At 50.4% G+C, this 26,528-nt stretch overlaps 1 protein-coding gene across 9 annotated transcripts in view; it reads right to left on the bottom strand.

The window, feature by feature from the left end:
• Shank2 (SH3 and multiple ankyrin repeat domains 2) overlaps window positions 1-26,528 on the bottom strand; it is a 435,523-nt gene that overhangs the window by 300,548 nt on the left and 108,447 nt on the right. For all 9 annotated transcript variants that reach the window (XM_060383254.1, XM_060383259.1, XM_060383260.1 and 6 more), the window contains exon 10: window positions 24,670-24,747. In XM_060383254.1, coding sequence (XP_060239237.1) covers window positions 24,670-24,747 — 78 coding nt within the window. The remainder of the gene's footprint in view (window positions 1-24,669; window positions 24,748-26,528) is intronic.

Here is a 26,528-nt window from a genome sequence, read left to right as displayed (position 1 = left end):
CACACACACACACACACACACACACGTGCGCGCGCACACACACACAAGAGGGGGTTGGGGGCAGTTAAATACCATGAAGAACATCAGAAATATGGAAGTCTTGAGGTTTTGATTATTGTAATAATCAATTTGTCACCATATCTCACACCACCAAAACACAGCTTCATATTTAACAATAAAATGTAAATTTCTCCTTGGACATAGAAAAGGCTTTGAAGGCACTTCCTATTGTCCAGGGTTTCCACAGAGCCAGCAACTCCCCAGTGTTTGCAGAAAGGGTCTGTAAGAGGGGACTTGATGCAGGTGCAGGTCACAAAAGCTCTGTGGATCCACAGGGTCCTAGGGCGTTCCTACTTGGCCTTGAGGTAAACGTGGCAGCTCTTTCATATAGAGGAGAGGGAGCAAGAGCCAGAAAGGCTGAGAGAATAATGGAGCTGTTCCCAGACTGGCTCTGACACTGTGCCCATGAGGAGGGTGCTGGTTACTGCAGTGGCCACTCATACCTGCTCCACACACACAGTGAAGCGTCCGACTCAGTCTCACAGCCCGAGGGGGCCGATCAACAGTTCGGAAAGTGGGATTTCCATTACATAAAGGCAGACCTCATCCATTTGAACATTGGGAGGACGTAAGGGAGGTGCCATCCGCATGGCCTCATTGGACTCTAACTGCAGAATATTCTCCAGTGTCTGGGAGGAGGCTCAGCCTTCTGTTTGAGGAAGTAACAGGAGGCCATTGATGAGATCAGCTTCAGAGGTAGAAACCAGCCCCATTTTCTGAAGACAAAAGACATGACAGTTAAGATTGAAGTATGTGTGTGTGAGAGAGAGAGAGAGAGAGAAAGAGAGACAGAGACAGAGAGACAGAGAGGGCGAGTGCCTGTGTGTATGTTATTATCATCCTCATTATCAGCCTGACTGGATTTAGATCACCTAGGAGACACATCTCTGTGCAAGTCCGTGAGGGTGTTGCCAGGCAGGTTCAACTGAGGAGGAAAGACACCCTGAACAGGGGTGTCACCATCCCATGGGCTGGAGGCCTGGACTGGATGAAAAGGAGAAAGCAAAGTGAGCACCAGCATTCATCTTTCTCTGCTTCCTGGGTGGGATGTGACCAGCTGCCATCAGCACTATCCCCACATCCTCCACAGTCATATCTTCATGTGATAGACTGTACACTGGGAGCCAAAATAAGGCTCTCTTTCCTTAAGTTACTGCTGTCAGGAATTTTGTTAGAGCAACAGAGCTGCAGAGACACTTCCGTCGTCGGCTCAACAGCTCTACTCAGCCCCATGTCATGATGCTCAAGGCACAGAGGTAGAGATACTGCAGTCTTCCTCATTGTTGGGTATTGTGCACCAAGGCCTAATGGGTGCTTAAAAAACACAGTGAAAGGCCACATGTACACTGAGAAGTATACCCCTTTGCTTAAAAGAATCTTCTTGCTTCTCCCTGGCAAATCCAAATGGCCAGCATCCCTCACTATTCTTGTACTTGGGGGCAATGATTAAATAAAACAAGAGCCACTTAAACTCAAGTTCTGCCATGAATCAAGATGCTACTGAGTGACTAACTGGCGGGCAGCATACACCACAGGGATACTCTGGACAAGGGAAATGGTTGTGTCCTGGATGGGATGGAACAGTTCAGCGCAGGGTATCACATCTCCACAAAGTGTTGCCCATTATCTAAAACTTGAGACCTGTTTCTGGAATTTTCCATGTCGTGAGGGGATGTTATTGGTCCAGCTTCTTCTACAAGAAACTGAAAAAAAATTAGTTTCATAAAAATCACCATCACTCACAAGACACATTGGGGAGCAGCCTCTAAAATATAAGCCAAAATTGTGCTGGTCTACACAAGGCCAAGACTGCCTCTGGAATCCCCTTGCTGTGTGGCAGCTGCAGGTCCTTGAAGTAAAGATGACTAAGCCTTGCTGATTCTGTTTTCCTTTTGTTTTTCAGACAGGGTCATTCCTGTCACCCGGGCAGGCTTCAAACTCTTGTCATCTTCCTGCCTCTGCAGCTGGAGTGCAGAGGTGACCTACCCACCACTCTAACCATCCTTTATTCTGTCAGTAGTATGTCTTCTGCACTCTCCAGCAAAGAGAAAGAGAATGAAGCAAAGCGCATTCCTGCCTCCTCTCCCATCACCAGCATCCCAGAAAACTCTTGGCGTTTATAAATAAATCCCAGAGAGATGGGGTCCACTGGGGAAAAAAGACATCACGCTTCTATTAAGCTCCAGAGCCAGTTCCTTAGGTAAAGGAACTGTCGCCACCCCTTCCCTCATTTCTCCTGTGACTGTGAGTTGGTCTACTCTGAAGAAACTTGGATCCCCAGAGCCCACCTACCCTAAAACACATGGAATATATGTGATATAATGCCACACAACTAAATAACTGAAAATTTCACTCTGACACCTAAAAGGATTTTTTTTAAATCAAAAGGTGTTTACATTGCTAGAAGAATCCCAAGAGCAGTTACCTTTGTTCATTCTCCCATTTGTAGGGAAAACTGATATCACTGCCTTTTAAAAATGTCCTTGCAAATAAGTTAAAACTGCTAAAAATGTCAGTTAAAGATTCACAGTTTTTTACTTTGCCATTTGGTAGCTAAACAATTATTCAGGGGCTAGACATTGGTTCTAAAACCTGCCAGTTCACACAGAAGCCCCTTAAATAGGCATCCTTTGGGGGGGGGGGGTGTTGGGGAGATGGCTTGGTTTGTAAAAGTAATTTTTACTCTCCTGATGTAATTGTTGTATCGGAGGCTTACTGCCTCCACCTGCTAACCTAGGCCTCGTCCTGGAAGCTTCTGGCCTCTGTACAATCTAATCTAGGCCTAGAATGTTTTCAGCCCCTCAGACTCACTGCTGAATAAGCTCACCTCTCTAGTTCTTTCTGAACTCTGGCTGGATGGTTCAACTCAGCTGTTCAAAACTCTTCTCCAAGCTGACTGATTCAATCTGGCCTCTTTCCTATTCTCACTGAATTGCCCCGGTTGGCCTCAAACTAACTCTAGTAATCTGATCTAATCTTCTGGCTCCTTCTCATTCCCTGACTCGTTCTGTTTTTACCTGTGTCTAAGCTTGTTCTCGCTTCGATCTGTCTCTGTAAAACACTCCCGATAAAAACTGTCTCTGAATTCTAGAAATTGAACCACCACAAACTCAGCTCAACTAAACTGCCTCTCAACTCACCTACCCAACCAAATTTCCAGAACTCAAGAGATCTGCAAGCCTTTGTCTCATAAGTGCTGGGATTAAAGGTGTGTACCACCATGCCTGCACCTGAGCTTTTCTTTACCTAAAACTTGCTCTATACCAGGCTGGCCTTGAACTCAGAGATCTGCTTGCCGTCGTCTCTTGAGATTAAAGGTGTGTTTATATTCTAGCTGGATCACACAGACCTAGAAGGTCTTTGGATGTGAGCTCTTGCCAGAGCAGCCCTGTTCTGAATTAAAATTCCTCTATACTTGGTTGATGAAGTGTTCAAGGATCTGAATTTGCATCCCTAAAATTGAGGTGAAAAGTTAGGTGGGTACACCAGAGACAGGAGGAACCTGGAATGTGCTGGCCAGCCTAGGGAAATCTGTGAGTTCTGGGATCAGTGGGAGACCTTGCCTCAGAATATAAGGTGGAGGGTGGCTGAGAAAGGCAGTGATGTTGACCAATGGCTGGAACATGCACTGTGTAGATGGAGGCATCAAGGCATCTGGGTTAAGAACACCGCAGCTCAGCTGTCTTCAGGGTTCAAATCACTCTTCCATTTGCTTCTATGTCCCTTAATTTCCACCTAGGAAACATTCTGTTCCAGATGTTGTCTAATTACTTAGACAGCATGTACCATACTTCAGGAGAGCAAGCCCTGGGCACCAGCAAATGTCCCCGACAGCCACATGGACAGTTATCACTCTTAATCACTTTGGCTGGAGCCACTGGCACTGTGGACCAGGCTCGGAACACTACAGGATGTTTGGGCTGGGGGCTGCTTGAGACAGGTCACAGATGCCAGCCTCACACGGTGGCTCTGGGGCATCTCTCCCAGAGGGCTTCATTTTCACACCTGTTAGCTACATGGCCAAGCATTCTGAGGCCAATCCTCTCAGGCTCCCTTGTCTCTTAGACACAACCTGTGTGCTGCCAGGACAACATTTAGTCACCAGCTTCCTGGTTAGGAGACGAGGGATACCACTCACCCACAGCCCCCTCCCCCCGCACCATCCCACACCTTTACTGGAGCACAGAAGAAAGCCAGAGACCCTGAGCTGCCACAGCTAAGCCTGTCGGTACTGCACGTAACTCAGAAGCAAGCATGGAAGACGGGGTGTAGGAAAGAATCTCAGCTCAGTGACTGACAGCTTCAGCCACCTCCCAGGCTGGGTGCATCTCACTCCCAAGAGGCAAGAATGTGGTAAGAACTACATTTTGGTAGTTTTTCTAGACTTTCCCCATTCATGTGGGGGCCTAGGGGCCACCTCTTGGTCTCAGCTACCGGCTTTCCATGGCCTTTCTGGCACTTTCTGGGTACTTCTTGTCCACATGACAAGCCCATCTCTGAGTCCTAATGGGGCTGAGCCAAACACTAAAATCTGCTTTTAAACCCAGCGCTTGGTCTCCTGGGGATACTGCTGGGACTCCCAGCCATTCCCAGACCTGCCCATGTCTGTCGGCACACTGCTCGCACACGCACACAACCCCCCATCCCTTAGCAACTACATACCGGCACCTCACACTTTAATTCCTTCAGTTATGATTCACAGTGCCATCTGTGGACAGATTATGAGGGACAATAATCCGAGAATAGCCATCAAGGCGTGTGTGCTGTGGAGTTCCGGTGTTGGTGCCTACAAGCTGCTGGGAGGGACAGGAGCCACACCAGGACAGGCCTCGAACCCCATCCGCCGCTCAGGTGGGACCCAGAAGACCTGATGAAATGACACCAGGCCCCACTTGACATCACGTCACCAGTTGTCCCCATTCGCTGGAAGGAGAGTGTGGCCGTGACTCTCACTGGCAACAGGCCTCAAGGCAGAACACAGGAAACCTGCTAAGCTCCAGGAGAGCACCTGTCCACCACCTGCCAGGCCGATGGATGAGAGGACAGTCCCTGCACTGTGACAAAGAAGGTGCCCACCCTCCTGCACCCCACCCCCTAGCCTGCATCAGCTCAGCAAATATGGATACGTGGCTCAGCTACACTTTAAAATTGCAGTCCAGCTCACATTTTAAAACCAACTGGCCATTTGCCTAGCGGCACTCAGGCATCAGACATCCCTTTCATTCCGGGTATTCTCCCACCTCCTTTGATTTGGGAATGTAATCCTGGAACCAGCAGGCGTTTGTGTGTGTGTGTGTGTGTGTATGTGTGTGCACGTGCATGATCTTGCATGTTCTTTTGCATTCACACACACTCACACTCACACTGTGCTCACCAATCAGCACGTAGGCCAGGCTCAGCCTGTAGAAAAGGATCAGAGGAGTGTGCAAGGCGCTAATCCCCAATTCTGGGGTGGTGGGGGTGGTGGTGATGCAAAGCCACTGCAAACCCACAGGTGCACCTTCCCATGAACCAGGGGGGATAAACAACCTTGTTCATCTGCCTTGGCGTATGGCAGCAGAGTCCACATAACCACGGCCTTGTTTTATCCTGGGTTTAATCTAGGAGCCAGGGAGAGACCAGGTAGGTGTGGGAACAACCTAGGAAGAACAGAGGGGAGCCCAGACCCCACAGCCCCTCCGATACAACTCTGGTGCTGACCTGTCACGTGGTCACACGTAAGACAATCATGTGGTGTTTCCCGACTGCAAAGTCAGCTAAATCCTGGCATCTGCAGTACACACACACAGAGGTATGCATGCAAACATAGATGCACACTCGAACACACACCCACACCCACACACACACACACACACACACACCATCAGCCTTTCATCAGCGAGCACAGCAAGCTTCAGAAATGATTCCCAGAACTTTAATGGAGTATGATTAACTGGAGCGAGGGTGCTGTTAGAATTATCCACCTGTGTCACTGAATAGCAAGAACTGCCCGTCCCCACCCCTTTCCCCACAAGCAGCGCTGTCATCCCGGCAAGTGCACAGAGAGTAAACACTCACTGGACCCCTGGGGGTGGGGCGGGGTGTGCGTGACTGCAGGTGCTTGCCCAGGAGATGAGTTCCTGGGGCTGTGAAAAAGTGGAGGCCAGCAGGCCCCTGCACTGTGACTTCTCTCTCTGCAAAGAGATGCAGCATCCCCGCTGTGCTCGGTGCTTGGAGTTTAAATCGTGCACCAGCCAGGCCGTGGTTCACCGTGGGGCGCACCATTTGACTCTTTCAATGCAAATGAAAAGGTGAAGACGTAGATGTCCAGGAAGAGCCACCGTGCATTGCAACCGCCTCTGGGAACAAATCACCTCCTGGCCCCGCGGATGCTGAAAACCCACCGCCCAAGATTCGTGTAAGGTTAAGGCCTCACCTGATGCCCAAAGGCTGCCAGCCTGAACGTTAAATGCCTTCATTTTGTGAAGGCACCTGACCTGACAGAACAAAGCGATTGCTAAACTGCAGGTGTCCTACACATACAGATGCCACCAGTGTCGCCACAGCAGGGTCCCTCCAGCTCCCAGGAGAGAGCTTTCTGCAGGGAAACCTCAAATCACCCCAGAGTGCTGCAGTCAAGAACCACCGTGAACATGCTCGGCTGTTCCCCCACAGATGGAGCCCTGATCTTGTGCATCTTTAAGGATGCTCGAGTCCCTGGACCACAAGATCACCAGACACACTCAGTACCGGCTCCAGCAGCGGGTCCAGATATGACCACCATGTGGGTCTCCTCTTTCACTGATAACAAGATGCAAATTCATGTCCTTCAGGTTTGTCTAGCCAAGGCCTGGGGCTCATGGTGACCCCACTCTTCAGTCAGAGTTTTTGGAATTACAGGTGGGGCTATAATACCTGGTCTGGATAATATCTATAAATCATGTCTGTGTATCTTGCTTGACTGTATGTCTGTGTACCACATACATGTCTGGTGCCAGCAGAGGCCAGAAGAGGGGGTCAGATCCCCCAGAACTGGAGTCACAGATGGTTGTGAGCCACCATGTGGGTGCTGAGACTCAAACTCAGGTCCTCTGGAAGAGCAGCCAGTGATCTTAACTGCTGAGCCATCTCTCTAGGACATGAGTATCTTTTATGCAAGTAATCAAGAGTTATCAATCCAAACTCCATGACAGGCAGTTTTCAAAGCCACAGAGACGATGGTGTAAGCAGGGGTCAAGTTGTGATAAGGCCCGACGTTTAGTCCCAGGTTCAAGTTTGCTGGCTATGTGGCTTTGACATTATAACTTACCATCTCTGAGCCTGTTTCCTCACCTGTGAAAAAGAGGCAGGAGCATACCCTGCCTTTTAGGCATTTTTTTTTTCAATTCCAATGACATAGACTGCTGCACTCCTGGACAGGAAAGGCCTTCGGGAGACCACAGTGCCTGCTACACGTGGTTATGTTCTAAAACACTCTTAGGCATGACAGAGGAGGGTGCTTTATCTTTTTAAAATTATGTGTGTGCACAACTGTGTGTGTGTGTGTGTGTGTGTGTGTGTGTGTGTGTGTGTGTGGTGGAGAGTTTGCTAGAACTGAGGTATCTTTGTCTATCACTCCCTACCTTATTTGTGTGTGTGTGGGGGGGGCAGGGTCTCTCTCTGAGCTCAGAGCTCACCAATGGCTCTGCCACTCCACAATGGGGTTACAGATAGGCACTGCCCTGCCATGCCTGCCTCTTTGGTGGGTGGTGGGGATCGATCGAGGTCCTTGTGCTGGCCTGTGCATGGTAAGCACCTTGCCTGCTGAGCCATCTTCCTGCCAAGAGAGGGGGGTAGGGTTTAAGAGCCACCTTTGGGGAGGAGAACAGAGCAGAGAGGACGGGAAGAAAGCTGGGCTTTCTCTCTTCTGCTTTGTAGCTTAAACTTCAAAATGATGCAAATATTTCACATAATGATAAACCCAGACTGAAACCTTAAAGAGCAGCCATTAAAAATCAAACAAGATTAAACAAAGGATTCTCTGTGCACTGGTGGCTGTCAGCATAAACAAACACGGCGGCACCGCAAATGGTTTTTAATCACGCTCCTCTATTGCACAGCCCACAGGATCCACACACCAGTGATGAGGCCGCTGGAAGTGTAATCCGAGGCTGGCTCAGCAGCACTCAGCTTTATTGTCAGGGGTGCCTTTCCAGTGCCGGGGGAGGACGATCTGTGGCAAGGAAGATACTCTGTTAAAAAGAGAGATTTTCAGTGGGCTATGGCAGCTCACACCTGCAATCCCAGCACTGATTGGCTAAGGCAGGAGGATTGCTGGGAGTGTGAGGCTAGCACAAGCTACATAGGGAGTCCCATGTCAGTCTGGGACCACAGAGGGTACTTCTGTCTCAATAAGAAGGAAAAATGAAGGCAGCAAGATGGCTCAGGAGGTAAAGGTGTTTGCTGTCAAGCCTGACGCCTGTGGTTGATCCCTGGGACCCATAGATGGGAGGGAACCAACTCCTCCACGTTCTCTGATCTCCAGACTTGTGCACGAGCACACACACACACTCACACTAAATAAGTGTATTAAAAGCAACAACTAATACGGACTTAAAATCCTAAGGGGGAACATGCAGACGTAACAGTCAGGGGACATCAGACCCTGAATGGTCACATGATGTGACGTGTGTGTGTGTGTGTGTGTGTGTGTGTGTGTGTGTATGTGTGTGTGGCACAAGGCACCGCCTGTCTCAATATGAGTGACTACAAAGTCACAGGGTTCTCAGCCCATCTCTTTTTACACTCCCTTTTGTCCCAGAGCCAGGGCTCTCACCAGATGCCAAGGCCAAGCGAGGCTGTCATCATCTACAACTGTTTCACGTGAGCCCCACCAAACCTCCTCATTGGCCTTATTTGAGCCATGAGAGACAGGCCAGGGTTGGTCACTCCCAGGCAGAGGGAGAAGGGGGAAGGAGGGAGGGGGAGAGGCAGAAAGAGGGGAAGAGGGGGGAGAAGGGAAAAGGGGGAGAGGCCAGGGGCACATTAAACCTGCTGGGTTGTTTCCAAAACCCTCAACACAGGTCCTGTGTGGCTCCAAAAGACACCCTGTGTTGCCAGAGCTGTTTTAAGCATGTTCTGCTCCACTGACTTCAAGCTGAGAAACACACATATTCTTATTAATTTTGACCCAAAGTAGGAAGAGGCCTTCTCATGCTTGCAAATGGGTTACCAGGTAGCTGAAGGGATCCCTTGAAAGCCAAGCTGTTTACAAAGGATAGTATGTTCTAGAATGTTCCTTCTGTCTCCTCTAGTACCTGCTGCCCAGCCCATTCACCCACCACCAAAAGGAAGCTGAATCCCTAAAACCAGAAACTTCAAACCTGTTAGGAAAAAGAGGGGACAGTCACCAGGCCTCCCTTCTGCAGAGGCTCTGCCTCCCATTAGCCTTCATTGGGCTTTGTTTTGTATTTTTTTTCTTTTTGAGAAAAAGTGAGAAGGCAGATTCACCAGCTCCAAATCTGGAATCTAGGGATCCTTATGGTGGTCCTCATAAAATCCCTGTGGCAGCAGGCCACCCTCAGTTCCCACCATCTTCAGGCTGGTCCCTCCCCACCTGTCTTCCCTGTTTACAGGAACAGGACTCACAGTTCTAAGGAGGAGGCTCAGAAGAAACACATGGAGACAAAGGCTTCTCTCCTATCTATTTTATAAACAATGACGCTTCCTACAGTGTTCAAATAAATAATCCCTGAGCGCAGTTAACTCTGAATGCCTTTGAATATTCATGGAGATTTTGAATGCATTCCTGCTCCAGAAGACAGTCACACTTAAGGGATGTCAATGATGCTGTAACTCCTGCCCTGAGCTTAGGGTCATTTCTCTGCCTGATGCTGTGGGCTTCAGAACTGTGGGAGGTGTGAGAGACCCAGTTTTCAGAGGCCAGGACATTGAATGGGCTCCAGGCAGCTGACAGGTGGCAGAGACTGCCTGCCCATGGTGGGAAGAAAATCCAAGATTCTTCCTAGGAGCAACAGTGCCCCTTCTCTGAGGGGTCAAGCAAAGGGCAGCATTCGGATCATGTGAATGTGGAAACCAGCACCACAAAGACCCTGGCAGGAGCAGGGGGTTGGGGGGATCTGCCAGGCCTGCCACGGTAGCTTTATTGAGATGCCAAGATTATCCATGGATGCTCAGCAAGCCTGGACCAGATTAGCATTTCAATGTAACTAAAGCAGATGGCTCTCCCCAAGTGGGGGATGGGGCAGCATCCAATCCCTGGGGCCCTGGACAGAACAAGACTGAGGAAGGATTAGGGGTCCTTTCAGCCTGGTCGCTTTAGCCCAAACGGGCCACTTCTCTGAAGTCCCACCACACACTCTCTTGAGGCTCCAGCTTAGGACTGTGGGAGGTGAACTTCCTAAAAATCATGTGAGCCAACTCCCGTGTGTGTGTGTGTGTGTGTGTGTGTGTGTGTGTGTGTGTGTGTGTATGGCTACAGGCCATTGAAAGTACACACACACTCACACAAAACTTGACCTTCTCTGAAGAAGCTGCATCATATCTATAGCAAAATCCTGCATCTTGACCTTGGTGGAGGACAAGGGCCATGGAGAGATGGAATGTTGTCCCCTGAGAGCCAAAATTACCTTGCACTGTGCAGAGTCTTTAACAGCCATTTACTTTAGACCTCTGTATCCAACCAATGGTCTCACGGCTGTTAGGTAAATCTGTCACCAGGCTTTGCAGAAGTCCACCTCCACCAATCCAAAACACAGAATGTCACTATAATATCTGAGCTGTGCAGGAGGTCCCCTCCTGACATCTCTGATGACTTACTTATTCTGTGGCTCTGGAAGTAATGCAGCTGCTTCCTCAGTGGAATGCTTCTTTCAGGGCACCCCAAATCCATGTCCCAAGGCCATATCACTTATATTTAGCTCAAAATAAACAGGTTTTTAATCTTTCTTTCTTTCTTTCTTTCTTTCTTTCTTTCTTTCTTTCTTTCTTTCTTTCTTTCTTTCTTCCTTCCTTCCTTCCTTCCTTCCTTCCTTTCTTTCTTTCTTTCTTTCTTTCTTTCTTTCTTTCTTTCTTTCTTTCTTTCTTTCTTTCTTTCTTTCTTTTCCTATAAAGGAGTTCAAGGGGCTGGTGAGATAGATCTCCAGCACTGGCTGCTCTTCCAGAGGACCAGAGTTTGGTTCCCAGCACTCACATAGTACCTTACAACTATCTGTAATTCCAGTTCCAGGGGACTCAACGCCCTCTTCTGGCTACTATGTGCAGCTGCATGCATGTGCACAAAATTACAAACACACATAAAATAAATAATAAAAGAAATCTAAAAGAGTCAATGTTCTTTGTCAAAAATGTACACACACACACACATATATGTATATATGTATATATATATGTGTGTGTGTATATATATATATATATATATGCTGATCTAGTATATATGCTGATCTAGTCTAAACCTTGCTGAATTCTAGTTAACAGAAGAACCACTTTAAAACACCTGCCTGAATCCCAGGTGAGCAATGGCCTTGCGATTTGGAGAGAAGCTGAGGCCATAGGGAGCTCCACTAGGGCAGAACTGCCAATGTCTGGAAGGAGAGGCTTGTCTGACTAGTAGGAAGCCACTCCAGGTCAGCCAGTGGAGGTTGATTCAGGAAGGAATAGACTCCAGGGGCCCACAAGGCACCGAAGGAGGGCTGCTGAGAATGGTTACCAAGGCAACCTCACCCCCAGAAAGGGCCTCCTGGGGAATGATGTGGCAAGAGCCTCCCTTCTTGAGTCTATCCAGAACATGAGGCAGTTTTCAGGGGACTAGAGAAGAGAAAGGAAGATGGTGGGAGCTGGGTCTCCCTGGGGGAGGAATCAATTCCCTCCAATAGAACCCAGGGGCCAGAACCAGTACCAAGGAGAGAAAGACAGAACAAGACCTGTCAGGCTCCTGCACTGACAAGAGTAGGCACTCCTCCTGGACAAGGATGAGGCCCTGACCTGAGCCATCAAGACATCACCTTCAACCTCACAACATACACTGAGCCTGTGCCAGAGAGAGACGAGTCCATCATGAAGAACACTCTGAAGAATAAAACAGAGCGACTCAAACTTGATGCAGGACTCCCCTGGGAGGGTGGGCAGACACCTCAGGGAACAGATCAAAACCCAGGGATGCCATTCCCACAGTGATGCCTGAGGCTCAGAACAGAAAGGGAGCAGAGGCTGAAGGCACCTTGAGTTCCCCGAACCTGGAAGTGGTGGGAACGTGCCTTATCATCTCTTTCATCTTCCTCAGGGTAACATCAAGAGCTGGTGTCCAGGCTCCCTGGGTACACTCGATGCTTGTGTGGAGACCAGAGAATGTGTCTGCAGAACAGTGTGAAGACACCTGGGCATGAACTCTCTGCAGACACGCCCAAAGGTGGGCCTCGAGATGGTGTTTATTAACCCAATTAGGTTGACAATGTCACGCTGCGACACAGAAAGCAATCAGGCACTAGCTGGCTAGCTGGAATTAAGGGCCACAGCTGCTTGTGTGCTGGCCACTGTGTCATGGATGCCACAGGTCACAGTGATGGCTGCTCTGTGGCAGGTGATGGTCACATTAGGCTCAGGAAATCAGGTACAGCCACCATGAGACAGTCCTGTCCTTATTCTTGGACCCCTTGAGTTTCCTCCTCTTCCACACTAATGCTGGGGCCTACCACTTACACTCTGTAGCCTCTGCTACAAAACAGTGACGTCTCCTCCTATGTGCATCCTGGGACAGAGAAGAAACTACAGAAAAGCCACGGCCAACCTGCAGACATGGCTAGCAAGTGTGGAGATGTTTGTTGCCACAAGTCTACACATGCTAAGTAGTGTCAGTCATAATTATAAAAGTGCATTGTCTTGGTGTCATTCCATCTTACCTTCCCCTTTCTCTGAGGCTACCCTGGCACCACTGTGTAGCAGAGAATAACCCTGAACTCCTGACCTTCCTGCCCCCACCTCCCAAGTGCTAGCATTACAGGAACCACCACCAGCCCAGCTTCAGCTGTTTCCTCACCATGACGGTTCATCTTCGGTTCAACTTGACTGGGTTTAGAGTCACTTTGGAGGCATAGCTCTGGGTATGTCTATGAGGATATTTCCAGAAATGTTGAGCTGTGTGGGGAAGACCGTCTCCCTCAAGTGGGGTGCCACCTACCAACAGGAAGCCCCAGAAGGCCCCAGTCAGGAGAGGTCTGAGGGAAAAAGGCAAGTGCTCTGTGCCTGTCTTCATTTCTTTTCTTTCCTCTGGGTGTGTCTATCACTGCTGCTGCTGCTGCTGCTGCTGCTGCTGCTGCTACAGCCATCACCCTCTGCTGACGTTAGACTCGCTTCCTCAGCCTTTCAACATGGACCAAAGCAAGCAGACAGCTGCTGCTGGCCCTTCCGGCCCCTATACTGTGAGCCAATCCAATCACTACCCTTTGTAAATACATAACGTTTCCAAGAGAAGCTGTCTAACACAGCCGTTGGTGGCACTCATGTCTGTGAAGGGTCTAGAACAGGCTGAGGATGGCCTTGAACTCTTGATCCTCCTGCTGCGATGCCTATGATTTTGCTGTCCAATGTGTTCAGTTGGCTCTAACTGACACCATGACGGCTGTGCTTGGATGTCCACAGGCCACTGAGCAGTGAAATGGGCAAGCTGTGTACCAATTACACCCTGATAAAGCGGGGACACCAAAGGGAGTGCCTCACCTTCTGTCATCACGGGCACCAGGGACCCCTGGGCAGCCAGAGCATATCAGGACAAGGGCAACTGAAAAGATAAGTGTTCATCTGGCTTTACCTGCTGCTCGTGGCGATGTCAGTGGGTTAGCAGGGTGCGTCTCTCTCACTCAAATGGAGAGAAGGTGTCTCCATAGCAAAGGCGCATTACTAAGGAAAGGCACAACTCTGAAAGGCTTGCCTCGCCTCCACACTGATAACAGGAGCCAGGAGCGTCTGTTCCTGTCTCTTCCTGCCAACGAGGGCTGATGCTTTCCAAGGGTTCACCTGTTTCTCAAACATCTATTTGTTTTGTTTTGTTTGAGCTAGGGTCTCATGTGGCCCAGGCTGGCCCCAAACTATGTATTAGAACACAGCCTTGAACGCCTGATCCTCCTACCTCCACCTCCTAAGTTTTGGGATTATAGACATGTGACAGCACACTCAGCATTTACTGTGCTGGGGACAGAGCCCATGACATGCCAGGCAAGCACTCTAACCACTGAGCCACATCCCAACCCCAGGCTGGTGTTTTTTTGCATGGACTCTTGTCAACAACCCCGTTATGTTTGTTACATTTCTGGAGTGAAAATCACCCTTATAATGTTTTACAAAAAGAATGAAAAACACCATCCATTTCACGCCTGCATCATCCCTGGCAGTCCAAAATTAGCATAACAAATGTTCTGAAGGAACTCCTAAAGGAGACTCTGAGCAGTCTTCACCACCAACTTCCACAAGCCCTTCCCAAGGCACCACATCTCCCCTGGCAAAGGGTGGCGACATCCTCTTCAACCCAAACTAGGGTACTCTTGTAAAGACATCTGCCTGCCTGGAGACAAACACTCTGCACCCCCAGCCCAGGCTCCCCCCAGCAGGAATTGGCTCTCAGACCCTGGAGCCATTGGAGGGCCCTAGAGGAAGCTACCTGCCTGTGTTACCTCTAAATGGAGCCGCAGGAAATACCACTTTCTAGACACTGCTTTTACCTCGACACCCCCACCTCACCCTGGTTTCATCTGCAGTGAGGCCTCTCTGACAGAGGAAGCAAAGGGGCTACGAGGCCTTCAGGCTCACCAGTGGCACCTGCTGTTCTCCATGAAGCAAACAGAGAAGCTATTCAGGGCTCAGGAGACACATGTCACCAACACTCCAAACAACTCCCAGGAAGGTGAGGGTCTGCTTCACACAGACCAGGACCTGTGTGTCCTAACCCCGCCTCAGAGCACCAGCCCCCTGTACTGAGGGCACAGACAGGCTCAGGAGAGTCTGTCTCTCTAAGCATGACCTAAAAACCATGGCAGAGACAGCTGACAGGCAGCCAAGCCCCAAGGATCCTTACGGCCGCAGCGCCAGGGGCCCGGGGCCTCCTCACCATGCCCCTGCTTGTGCTTTCGCCCTCTGCAGTGCCATCCTGGTGAGAAGCACCGACAAAAACTGGTGCCTTGAAACCAAGTCATCTCCAGAGTTTCGATGCCAACTTACTATTTTCCCCTCGTGTAGCCAACAAACACACATAGCCTGTGCCAGGTCCTAGCTGAAGAGCCAACTGTACTTCACAGATGAATAATCAGATTTCACCCTGAATGACGCCTTCCCAGAAGGCAGCTGGATGGCGTCTCGATCCCCACAAACTAGGGGCAGAAGGAGCTGGTAGGGGGGGCTCTTTAATTTTGAAGGGAGAATTTCTGTGCGTTTGTGGGTGTGTGCTCACGATCCTATTTGTATGGGTATATGTGTGTGTGTATATTCATGTGTGTGCATTGCGCAGGCAAGAAGGATAACTTTGTCATTCTTTAGGAGCCGTCAGCCTTGCTTTGTGAGACACGGTCTCCCGTTGCATCTTAGCTGCTTTCCTGCTGCTGTGATAAAACACCGTGACTGAGGCAACTTACCAAAAAGGAAGGGTTTATCTGGCTTATGGGTCGTGACAGAGTGGCACGGCAAAGCGGCGCGCACGGTGGCAGGCCCCGGGAGCTGGGAGCTCACATCTTTAACTGTAAGCCTGAGGCAGAGTGAACTAGAACGGGGCAAGGCTGTAAGCCCTCAAAGCCTACTCCTAATGACAGGACGCAGTTTTCCTCCAGCAAGGCTTTACCTCTTAAACCTCCCCAACAGCACCACTAATTGGAGACCAAGTGTCCCAAGCCTGAACCGGACTGGGAGATGTTTCCCGTTCAAACCACCACATACAGGGAACTGATCAGGCAAGGCTGGCTGGTCAGGAAGCCCCAGGGCCCCTTCCTGTCTCGACCTCCCTAACTCTGGGAGTATAAGTATGGGCCACCGTTCCCACGGATGCCGAGGCCCAAATGCAGGCCCTCCTGTTTGTGAGGGGAGCAGTGTATCATTGAAACTCCCCCTCCCCCCCCCACACACCTTAGGAGCTTGTTTGCAACAGTCTTGCCAGCCTGGAACTTGCTATACAGACCAGGCTAACCTCAAACTTACATAGCCTTTTGCCTCTGCCTTCTGAGGGCTGGGATGACAGTCATGCACCCAACTCCTGGTAGGAGTTCTCCCACAGTGCTAACCTGTGTCTCCGGCTGCCGCTCATGATCTGTGAAGAGCTTCAAATAAAGCAGACTTGAAGGTACTGGTCACAGACGGCCTGAGGTTCACATCCTCTAGGGTCCACCCTTTGTCCCTGAAGCCAGCAGGGAACAGACCCCTACTAATCCCGATGCTGTTATCTCTCACTAATTGAGATCAATTTGTCCTTATTAATATCATGGCTGGCTGAGATTTCTCTCTCTTGAATAAATACCATTTCTTAAATACCAAACCTCCGAGGCATATTCTCGAGATGTTAATAAAAAAAGATGGAGAAGACTCGCAGGCTAACGCTGTCTCATGCACTGTCAGATACCTGTGTGTGTATGCTTGCGCGGGGGTGCAGGCGTGTAAGGTACATGTGCATGTGTGCACACTCGCGTGCCTAGTGAGCCTGGAGGACAATGTCTTTCCTCAGGTGACAATTCGTATTGTCACCGGTATGTGTTTGTGCTCCCATGTGTGTGTGTAATGTGTGTGCAGAAGCTGCAGAGTGCATCCGATCCCCTGAAGGTAGAGCTACAGACAGTTGTGAGCTGCTACATGAATGCTGGAAACGGAACCCAGGGCCTCCAGCGCTCTAAACCTGTGAGCCATCTCTCTACCCCAGCCATCTTTTTAAAGAGGGTCTCTCATGACTAGGCTGGCGGGACAGTGAAGCCCAGAAATCCTCCTGTCTCTGCCTCCCCTGTGCTTAGATTACAGCTGTAGCCCACCTCCGGACCCCCCCCCCCCCAGCTTTCTTATTAACTAGTTCTGAAGCAACGGATTTTTAAAAACCCTCATCTGCTTCTCTCTTCATTCACGCTAGCAACCGAGAGCCACAAGGCAAGCATCCTGCCAGGGTAGAAGGCTCCTCCCATGCCGGCACAGGCTGGCAGAGGGGCAAGCCCTAGCCAAGGCCCCACAAGTTCCACAGGATCTTCTCCATGTGGAGACAAGAGGCCAAAGGCAGAGCAAAGCAGGCACACATGACCCTGTGTGGGGTGAGCCATACACCTGCCATGCCTTGGTCAGCACTGGACATCTGTGCGAACTAGATTCTTTCTCAGACGAGGTCTCCGCTGTCCCCTGCTGTCTCTGGGATCTCCTGATTGGCAGGGGCTCCTCCAGGAAGACTTGCATCCATAGGCCTGGCTTCTCTCCTCCCAGACCACAGTGTTCCACTGGACTCCTATTCCAGACATGACCCTCGCTGCCCCGGGCATGCTAGGACTCCTCGCAGAAGCTTCTAAGTCTAACAGAGTGACAGGATCAATGCTGTGAGGGTCCGGAGTAATGACCACGGACCCGTGGCTGCTCTCTCCACCCCCAGGAAAACTGGCAATGGTGAAGGGGACCACATCAAAATCTATTAAAAGAACTAGCACCACATCCATACCCGACCCTCAAAGTCTCCCTGACTCCACAGAGGACCCAGTGGGGTGATCCCGCTAAGAGCTCAGGAAAGATCTCCCCAAGATGAACTCCGGAAGGGACCCAGACAGGCAGCTGAGTTATCACCAGGCTCTGTGTCTCTTACTGGAGCATACAGCCTGTTCTGGATACAGGAAGCAGAGGAACCAGCTGCCCGCTTGGAGTGTCACCCCCGGGGTCTAGATAGTTCTTTTCAGGGACAGGAGCTAACAGAGAGCTATGCAGCGAGTGTGTGCAAAGATTCAAGGTGCCTCTGCGGTTCTTCCTACTGTCAGCTTGACAGGGTCTGGAATCCCACAGAGGGAAATGTCTGCACGCCTGTCAGGGAGTTTCTAGATTTGGTTAACCCCAAGCAACCCGTGGAAAGCACCGTCCCGTGGACTGAGGCCCCGGGAACGAAAAGGAGCAAAAGAGAGGCACACTGGCTTTCATCTCTCTGCTTCCTGACTGTGGAGGCCATGTGACCAGTTCTGGGTGTGATTGGTGCGGTGGACCTGGGGGCTCCCTAGTCAGCCAGGTTCGCCAGATCTGGGAGCTCCAGGCTCAGAGAGAATTTGTCCCAAGAAATCAGATGGGGAGAAAACAGAGAACTGACTCTGCTTTCTGCCTCCTCGTGTGCAGTGCAGTGTATGCACCCACCCCTACCCTCCAAACCCCTACCCTGTTACCCCCACCCTACACCCCGACACACGCACACACACACACACACACACACACACATACACACACACACACACGAAAAAATATTTAAAAAACACACACAAAAAAATCTTCTTGAAATACCTCATAGACACACCTAGAGGCATTAGAGGGACCCTAAATCCCATAAAGTTTACAATCTAGGCCAACCATAACTCTCATCATTTACATACAAGCCCCCTCCTCTTGTACACCTGGCACCAAGGTGTTCTGTGCTCGTACCGCCCCCTAGTGGCAGGCACGAGAAACTACGTGAAGCTGTTGGGAGGTTCTTAGCCCAGTAACTGTCCATCCAGTTCCCTTTCCTGAGGGTCCAGGTCTGGAGCTAAACACCAACATCACCGAGATGGGAGATGCAGCTGTGCCTCCGCTGAAAAGACTTGAGTCATGGACTGTTCAGAACCCACAATGCAGTGACCAAAATGTGCATAGCAAGCAGTAGGCTCCTGCAAAGGTAAGTTCTGAAGAGAGACATTTCTGAGAGAAATGTCCCTGGCCAGGAGGGGGTGGGGCGTGGGGTTTCACTTGACTGCAGAGCTCCCATCTCTCTGAGTGCTCAAGGAGTCACCTGAGTCTAAGAGCTCCTGGCCCTTGAGACAGTGGTGGCAGGAACAGCGATCGGGAGACTTTGACAAACTGGGGCTTAGCTGTGAGGATGTCAGAGCATGCCAGGGAAACTGGGCACAAGAAGCTAGCTAGTGGGCCTCTGATGTATCCAGGTCCAGGAGGAATGTAGCTAGGGATCAGGCTTGACTTTGGCATCTGCATTTGGGCTGGACTGTAGTCCCGCAGAAACCTGGAGAGGCCGAGGTATTCCCCTCGGGGTGAAAGAGATGTGTGAGGACTGAGCAGCTGCCCAGACCTTCTGGAAAGCTGTGGTAGGGGCTGAGGAGCAAAAGAGATGACTGGGCCAGAGGGATGGCAGCCCAGAGGCACCTGAAGATCCCGAAAGCTCTCTGTTCTTCGGCAACACGTGTGAGATCATGGAAAGGTGGGAAGAAGAAATGTGAGAGATTATGTCTCAAAGCCCCCAATCAAATTCTTGACTTGAATTCACACCACACACCCAGGCAACTGGTTGAAAGAATCAAATCCTTCACATTGGTTATAACTCAGCCCATTCCCGTCCCACGTGCCACACCTGTGCTGGCCGTGTTTTGTACATGGCTCTTGCCCAAGTGTACAGAAAAAGTGGCTGGTGGCCCTCCTTGGCTCCATTTGGTTAACTATAACTTGGGAGAACAATGGCTCTGCTCGCTCGTCCCAGCCTTGAACAGGCGTGCCCGGCTTTGGTGAATCACCATGCGGTGTCCATACTGCGGTGTTACCTACGTCTCCCACAGCCCGGCAGATGGTCCCCTGTAAGCAGACCGAATAGACAACCCTCCAGGGAGCAGTGACCATATTTTAACATCTGCCTGCTTGCCCACAGTTACCGCCGGGTTCTGACAGATGTCAACGGTGGAGTAGAAACCCAGAGACAAGCTCCTTCTGTCTGGGTATCATTCCCGAGAGCTCACCTCCTCCTTCTTCGCTGCTCCTAAGTCCATCTGGCTCCTCCATCCCTCCCCCCACTGCAGGGTCTCCCCCAGCTAGGGGTTTCCCTGTGTAACAATCTGGCGCCTCCTCATCAGAGGGGCAGTGGCTTGCAGGAGTGGTCCTTGTGAGAATGTGTGCTAACCACATGACTGGACAGGGCCCCCTGCACAAGTGGGAAGAATGACCATGGTTCTTGGCAATGAGCCTTCCCTGCTGCCCCCAAAGTGTCTGACCCCCCCCCCCCCCTTCTGAGACTGAGGTTTCCCTGCAAGCCTGGAGGCTGCCATCTTTATTTCTAGTCCCACAGCTCTGGGCCCTTGGGACACTTGTCTCTGCTAGGATGACGCTCAGATCTTATACCGGTATTCTGGAGACCCTTCCAGCTGTGGTTCAGGTCCTTCCTCACAGGCACTGTCCTGAGAGGTCGCCGAGTGTTTCTTCTTCCCCTGAAAATTCATGTTCAGACCCTGACCCTGGTTACTCCCCATTCACCTTTGCTCTGCTCGGGGCCTCCCTCCAGCTGCTGTTGTCTCTTTTGCTAGTGTTACTCTTACTAGCCTCAAACGCCACCTCTCATGGAGGGCATATCCATTCCCACCACACAGGATATCAGGTCGGGACAATGTGGAAGCCCTCTTCCGAGACCCAAGTTGTCTGTGTTCCCACCCAGCATCTTGCGCTGTCCAGTCTTCCTTTCGCCTGTATCGCCTTCTGTTTAATGGTGGGCTATCCTCAGCTACCTGTCCCCAATTTTAGTGTGAAGTATTTACATGCAAACAGGAAATTGTACATATGGTGTCTGGTATCTCTCAACACGGACTTCCTGCAGTGCTTCTGCTGGGGTAGGACATTTACACGAGGGTTCTATTTGCAAAAGTGTCAGTCCACACATAGGTCCCTGGGGTATAGATATGTCTGGTGTTCTTTGGGAAAGGCCAGAGGCCTGAGTGGCTGGAGTGTGAGGGTGGAAGTGAAGCCAGTAAGGGAGACATCTGTGAGGACAAATGTAGTATCTTAGTTACCTGTCTCATTACTGTGACAAACACCTGCCAACAAGCAATGGAAGGAAGGGAGGGCTTATTCTGGCTTATGGTTTGAGGGCTCAGTCCATCATAGTGGGGAGAGGGACATGGCAGCGGGAGAATGAGGCAGCTGGACACACCGTGTCTGTAGTCAGGAAGCAGAGAGAGAGATGAACATTGGTGTTCAACTCACTTTCTCCTTTTTATTCAGCCTGGAACCCCAGATGATGGGATAAAGCCCCATTCAGAATGAGTCTTCCCTCCTCAATGAACCCAATCTAGGTGTTCCTTCGGACGCGCCCAGGAGTGTGTCTCTGGTGTGAGTCTAGAGGCTATCAAGTTGCTGATCCTTATTAAGCAGCACAGGAACCAGCTTCTAGAATGACCCAGGTCCACCGAGCACTTGAGATACAAAGTAACGGGACTCGGGTCTGGATTCTCACTTCTTAAGATTCGAATTCCATCGCCTCATGTCCCGTAAGCTGACAGCGAGCTCTGCACTGAGTCTCAGAGCCCAGATAACTCATCCACACTGCGGACCATGTGGCATGGTGACTGGCTTTCACGATGAATGATTGGTTTCCATCCAGAACCTTCTTCGGCTCTGTTGGCCATGCACGCAGGATCAGATCCAAAGCCCTTGCCAAGCCTTATGGTATTGTGTGACTTATTTTTCGTGCCTGGCCCTTTAAAGGATCCCCAGTTGCTAGTCAACTGGCCCTTTGGGACTGCTGAGCTGTCAGATCTGCTTGATCTTATGACCTTCAGTGTCAGTTGCCTCTTGGACTTCCGTGAATAGGAGAGAACATAAAAAGCCATCAGAGGCTGAGAGAGATTGAGTAGAGTTAGAGAGACAGTTGGTGTAGGAGGAAAGCAGGTTGAGCAGGGCTAGAGTAGGGTTAGAGAACAGAAGTCAGCTGAGCCAGAGGAGATATTGTTAGGAGACAGTTAGGATGTAGCAAAAGACAAGCTACATTGTGGCCCTGCTCATTTCCAGCCACAGGTGCTGGCCTCCGCACCCTCCCCAACTGGCCAGCCTTGCCGCTCCAAAAGCCCACCAGACACATGCTGACCCCAGGACCTTTGCACAAACCATCAGCTCCAGACCTCCTTCTGTCAGAGAACCAAAGGGCCCCTCCCTCCCTGCTTCCCTCCTTCTCTCTCTTTTTTCCTCCCTTCCTCCTGGACTCTGCTCTGGTGTCAAGAACGCCATCTGGGCCACCAGTCTCCATTTCGCTCTGCTTTCCCACCATGCTTTGCTTCTCTTGCCGTTTAGCAGACCCGACACAGTACTGTTTACCTGCTGGCTACCTGTCTGCCTAATGTACTCTGGGTGGGAGAGGGCCTCATCTCTTCCAGCCCCTGCAAGGACATCACCCACAAGTGGCTGTCACTCCAAGTGCAGTGCAAATTGGCCTGGCCGAGATGGCAGATTCAACCCCGATTTCTTTCCATCATAAATATGTATCGTCTGCCAGTCACATTTTGGGTAGTTTGGGCTCCTGTCCCTCGTCTAGAAATACAACTTCGACTCCCCTGTTTCTATGGGAACACAGAGCCTGAATCCCAAATAAGATTCACAGAACTTTGGAGAGCAGAGACTTAGAAATGAGCGGCTTCCCCAGCCACATGCCCTTGGCGGGGACAGCAGGCTGCCAGCCAGCAGGGCCGACGATACTTTCCCTCAGACTGCCACGTTCCTCACTGACTCCAGACCCCGTGCTGTTGTGATGGACAAGAGATACATATCGCAAGGCTTGGGAGATGCTGGCTTTCACGTGAGGATCCCAGTTTGATCCCAGTGTCCACTTAAAAAAAAAAAAAAAAAACAACCAAAAAACTAGTGTGTGGTGGTATGTACCTGTAAGCTCGGCACTGATGGGTAGACAGCAGGTCCCTGGGGCTCCCTGGCCTGCCAGTCCAGCCTAATCGACAGGTTCAAGATCAAGTGAGAGACCATGTCTCTCAGAATACAAGGCAGAGAATATGTACTGAATCTGCATGTGGACATGTACACGCACACACACACACACACACACACACACACACACCATATCACATTACATATTTAGCTTTTTCCTCCATTCACAGAGCAGAGCTCTTAACAGCCCTTCGGATTCTCTAGGCATAATATGGTAATGCGACAGTCTACAGTCTTTTTCTGGTTGAGGCTGGTACAAGGACACCAGCAGATCAGGGCTGGGTTTTCAGCCTTCCCCCTCAGGACTGGGGGACGGGGCTAGAGCCTGGACTGATAACACTTACTAGTGATGTAGTCAACTATGCCGTGGCCACCTCTGAGATGACAAGGAGGGGGACCCTGGGCCATAGCTCCTAGTGAGAATAGGCTACACAGTGTCCTGCTGGCTAGATTTACACATAGAAACTCCCCGAGAACAGCCATGTGTACGCAGGTGTGTGTCCGGGTTCAGTCCCTGGTGAACGTTGCCATGCTCAGCTTGTACCATGGGTGACAGCTGGGACTTCAGTGGGGTGTCCCAGGACACTGCTTATGACACCCCACAAAGAGGAAGATCCTTAACCTTAATCTTAAATCAAACATACACCATCCCGATGGCATTACCAAACTCCTCAACTAGAAAAAACATTCCAAACCCCTGGAGAAAGGGGACCTAGAATGGCCTGGACTTTACTCATTTTTTTCCAGCAAACCAAAGCTTCTAGAACCATGCTATCATCCCAGTGCCACGTGGCCACCATCACTGGCCGGTCTCTTGGCTGGGCAGTTGCTTTAGAACAAGGTGAGTGCAGGACTTACAGGGTTCCTGGTCCCCGACAGAGGGCTTTACCCTCTGGTCTTCCATCTCTGTCTTCCTACATTGCTCATTGTGGGAACCTGGCTTGAAGCTTTGTAAGAAACCTGCCCCTCCACAGTGGGATACAGTAGGAGACATGCAAATGTCAAATGTCACCCTCAACTGAAGAAGTAAAGCCCACAGAGTCATGCCCCATGTGGTCCCTTTGTATGAAGTGTCCAGAAGAGAAGGCTCATTGAGGCAGAAAACAGATGAGTGGCTGCCTAGGGGGCAGGGAGGGGATGGGAAGGGGCTGGGAGTGATAGTTTAGTAGGGACAGGACCTCGTTTTGGGGTGATGGCAGAGTTCTTAGCCAGATGGTAGTAATGGCTGAGCAATGCTCTGAATGCCCTTAAAGTCACTAAATTGGTTTTGTCAAATCTTTTTAAATGGTTAAGATGTTAACTTTTGTGTCCTATGCATTTTCCCTAATTTATTAGCAATTATGAACTAATTTGTATGTTCCCAGAAGGTCACAGGCCAAGGTCCAGTGAGGGCTGCTCTCCCTCCACTTTGAGATGGTGGAGAGGAAGGGCACAAAAAGCAACACCCACCACTCCCCCGCCCCACCCACCTTCAAGTTCTCACTCTTTGAGATACACAGCCTAGTCAGCACTTTCCAACGGCTGCAGAGTTGAAAGCGGCCTTACTTCATTGCCTTTCTAGAACTTTCGACAGAGAGGAATCTCTGCATTATTCCGACTTTTTGGTTTAAAGGAAGCAGGCTGTGTGGACAGGCAAATGGAACCACCTCAGTGCTTCGAAACAGAAACGCCGTGCAGGAGGATAGTGGCCGCAATCATTGGCCCTGTGCAGCCTCGATGCCATGGCCTTGTTATCGGGGAATCAGTGACTCTCCTTACCTGAAACGGTGTCTGGCTGTTGTAGTTTTTCAACTCCTTGTTTCCACCCCGGAACAGCAGCACTCTGGCACAGCTGTCCTGCAAGTGGAAAAGAAGTCCATTTGTGAGATGGTGGTGTTGATTTCATTGGAGGACACATGCTGCCAAGTTCAGGCTTGAGGGAATCTCGGGGCCTGGGCCTGTAAGACTAAATGAGCGTGGCGGTTCCAGAGAGGGTCAAGACAGACTACACATGAGGACCTGAGTTTGGGCCCCAGAATCTATGTAAAAATGTCAGGTGCTGGGACTAGAAAGATGGCTGGGAGGTAAAGAGTGGGTGTTGATCTTGTAGAGGACCCAAGATGGTTCCCAGAACCCTTATGGCTGCTTACAAATACTTGTAGCTCCAGCTTTAGAGCTCTGATGCCCTCTTCTGGCCTCCACGGGTACTGCAGTCACATGCATGGGCGTGCATGTGTGCACACGATTGAAAAATAAGTAATCTTAAAAACAACAACGACAAACATGTGTGGTGTTTGGTGGCACATGTGTGTAATCGCAGTGCTGAAGTGGCACAGGCACAGGGAGATCCTTGGAGTCTGTCCAAAGATCACTGAGTTTCAGGACAGTGAAAGGTCCTGCCTGAAGTTTAACAGCAAAGATTGTCTTCTGGCCTTCAAGTATACAAGCACCCGACATTTCTCCTTTCTCCCTGTCTCTCCCTCCCCACCCTCCTTCTCACTCTCCTTCCTTCCCTCCCTCCCTTCTTGCTCTTTCTCTCTCTCTCTCTCTCTCTCTCTCTCTCTCTCTCTCACACACACACACACATACACACACACATATACACACACAGAGCAAGAGAGTGTAGATAAATGAGCCCCACCACTGTCAGCTGAAGCTTCATCACCAAAGTGCTTCAGACAACAGCCTAGTAAAATCTATAAAATTTTAAACCACATCTGCCCATGATCAAACCAGTTCTACTCCTGACAGCATTCTACAGATGTTCCACATGTATCTATAAAACATGTGACAGGGGACTGGAGGCAAAACACAGAAAGGAAGAGAAACTCTGGGAAGGGCAAACATTCAGAAGCATCGTAAGGCTGCACTGGGGCAGTTGCAGGACCCACAAAGCAAATGGACACAAAGCAAATCTTCCTGGAAGCTAAAGCTCTGGCCAGCAGGGAAACCAGGTTCCATCTGCTTTTCAAAAGCCTGACTGCCGGGGGTAGGAACAGGATCCAGGCAAGCACAGAGGGCCTGGCTCCTAGCTCAGAATCATGTCTCAACGTGAAGCAAAGTGAAGGAGGGCGTTTTAGACAGTTGTTTCTACAGTGAAACTAAGCCTCGATCCCTGGCCATTTATTTGCACTTGGGGCCAACACAGAAGTCCCGCCAACCTTTTGAAAGCTCCCATCACTTGATCCTCACAGAGTGAACCTGACAAACTGAGATGCCTATCACATCCTTAGGTGATGAGTGGTATTGTTTTGGTCCTCACTGAGCTTGTTTCACTGCGGGGTGTGCCGTTAGGTGTTTGGAATGCTGAATTCTAGTTTGGAGTAAATATTTGAGTGATTAGTTTGGACCGGTGTTTGTCATTGGGCCGCAGCTGGTCAGGCTCCTTGCCAAGCAGATTTCTGCATGTCTGCACTAGGGGATGCCCAGCAGGCAGGTGTGTAACAGAGGACGGGGAAGTGCTGTCTGTGATGACTCCCTGCAGATCAGCAGGTGTTTTCCCTCTGTGTTCCAGCTGCATCGACCACTAGCTCCTCCCCAGGGAGCTGGGAGAAGGTCCTCCCGTAGCCGACAAAACTGAAAAGAGTGTGTTCGTGTTGATGCTCCCTTGACAGGAGCTGGGGGGCTGGGCGGATGTG

This window comes from Meriones unguiculatus, chromosome 1 (assembly GCF_030254825.1).
Source record: "Meriones unguiculatus strain TT.TT164.6M chromosome 1, Bangor_MerUng_6.1, whole genome shotgun sequence".
NCBI classification, from domain to species: Eukaryota; Metazoa; Chordata; class Mammalia; order Rodentia; family Muridae; genus Meriones; species Meriones unguiculatus.
This window is presented reverse-complemented; position numbering and strand designations above follow the sequence as displayed.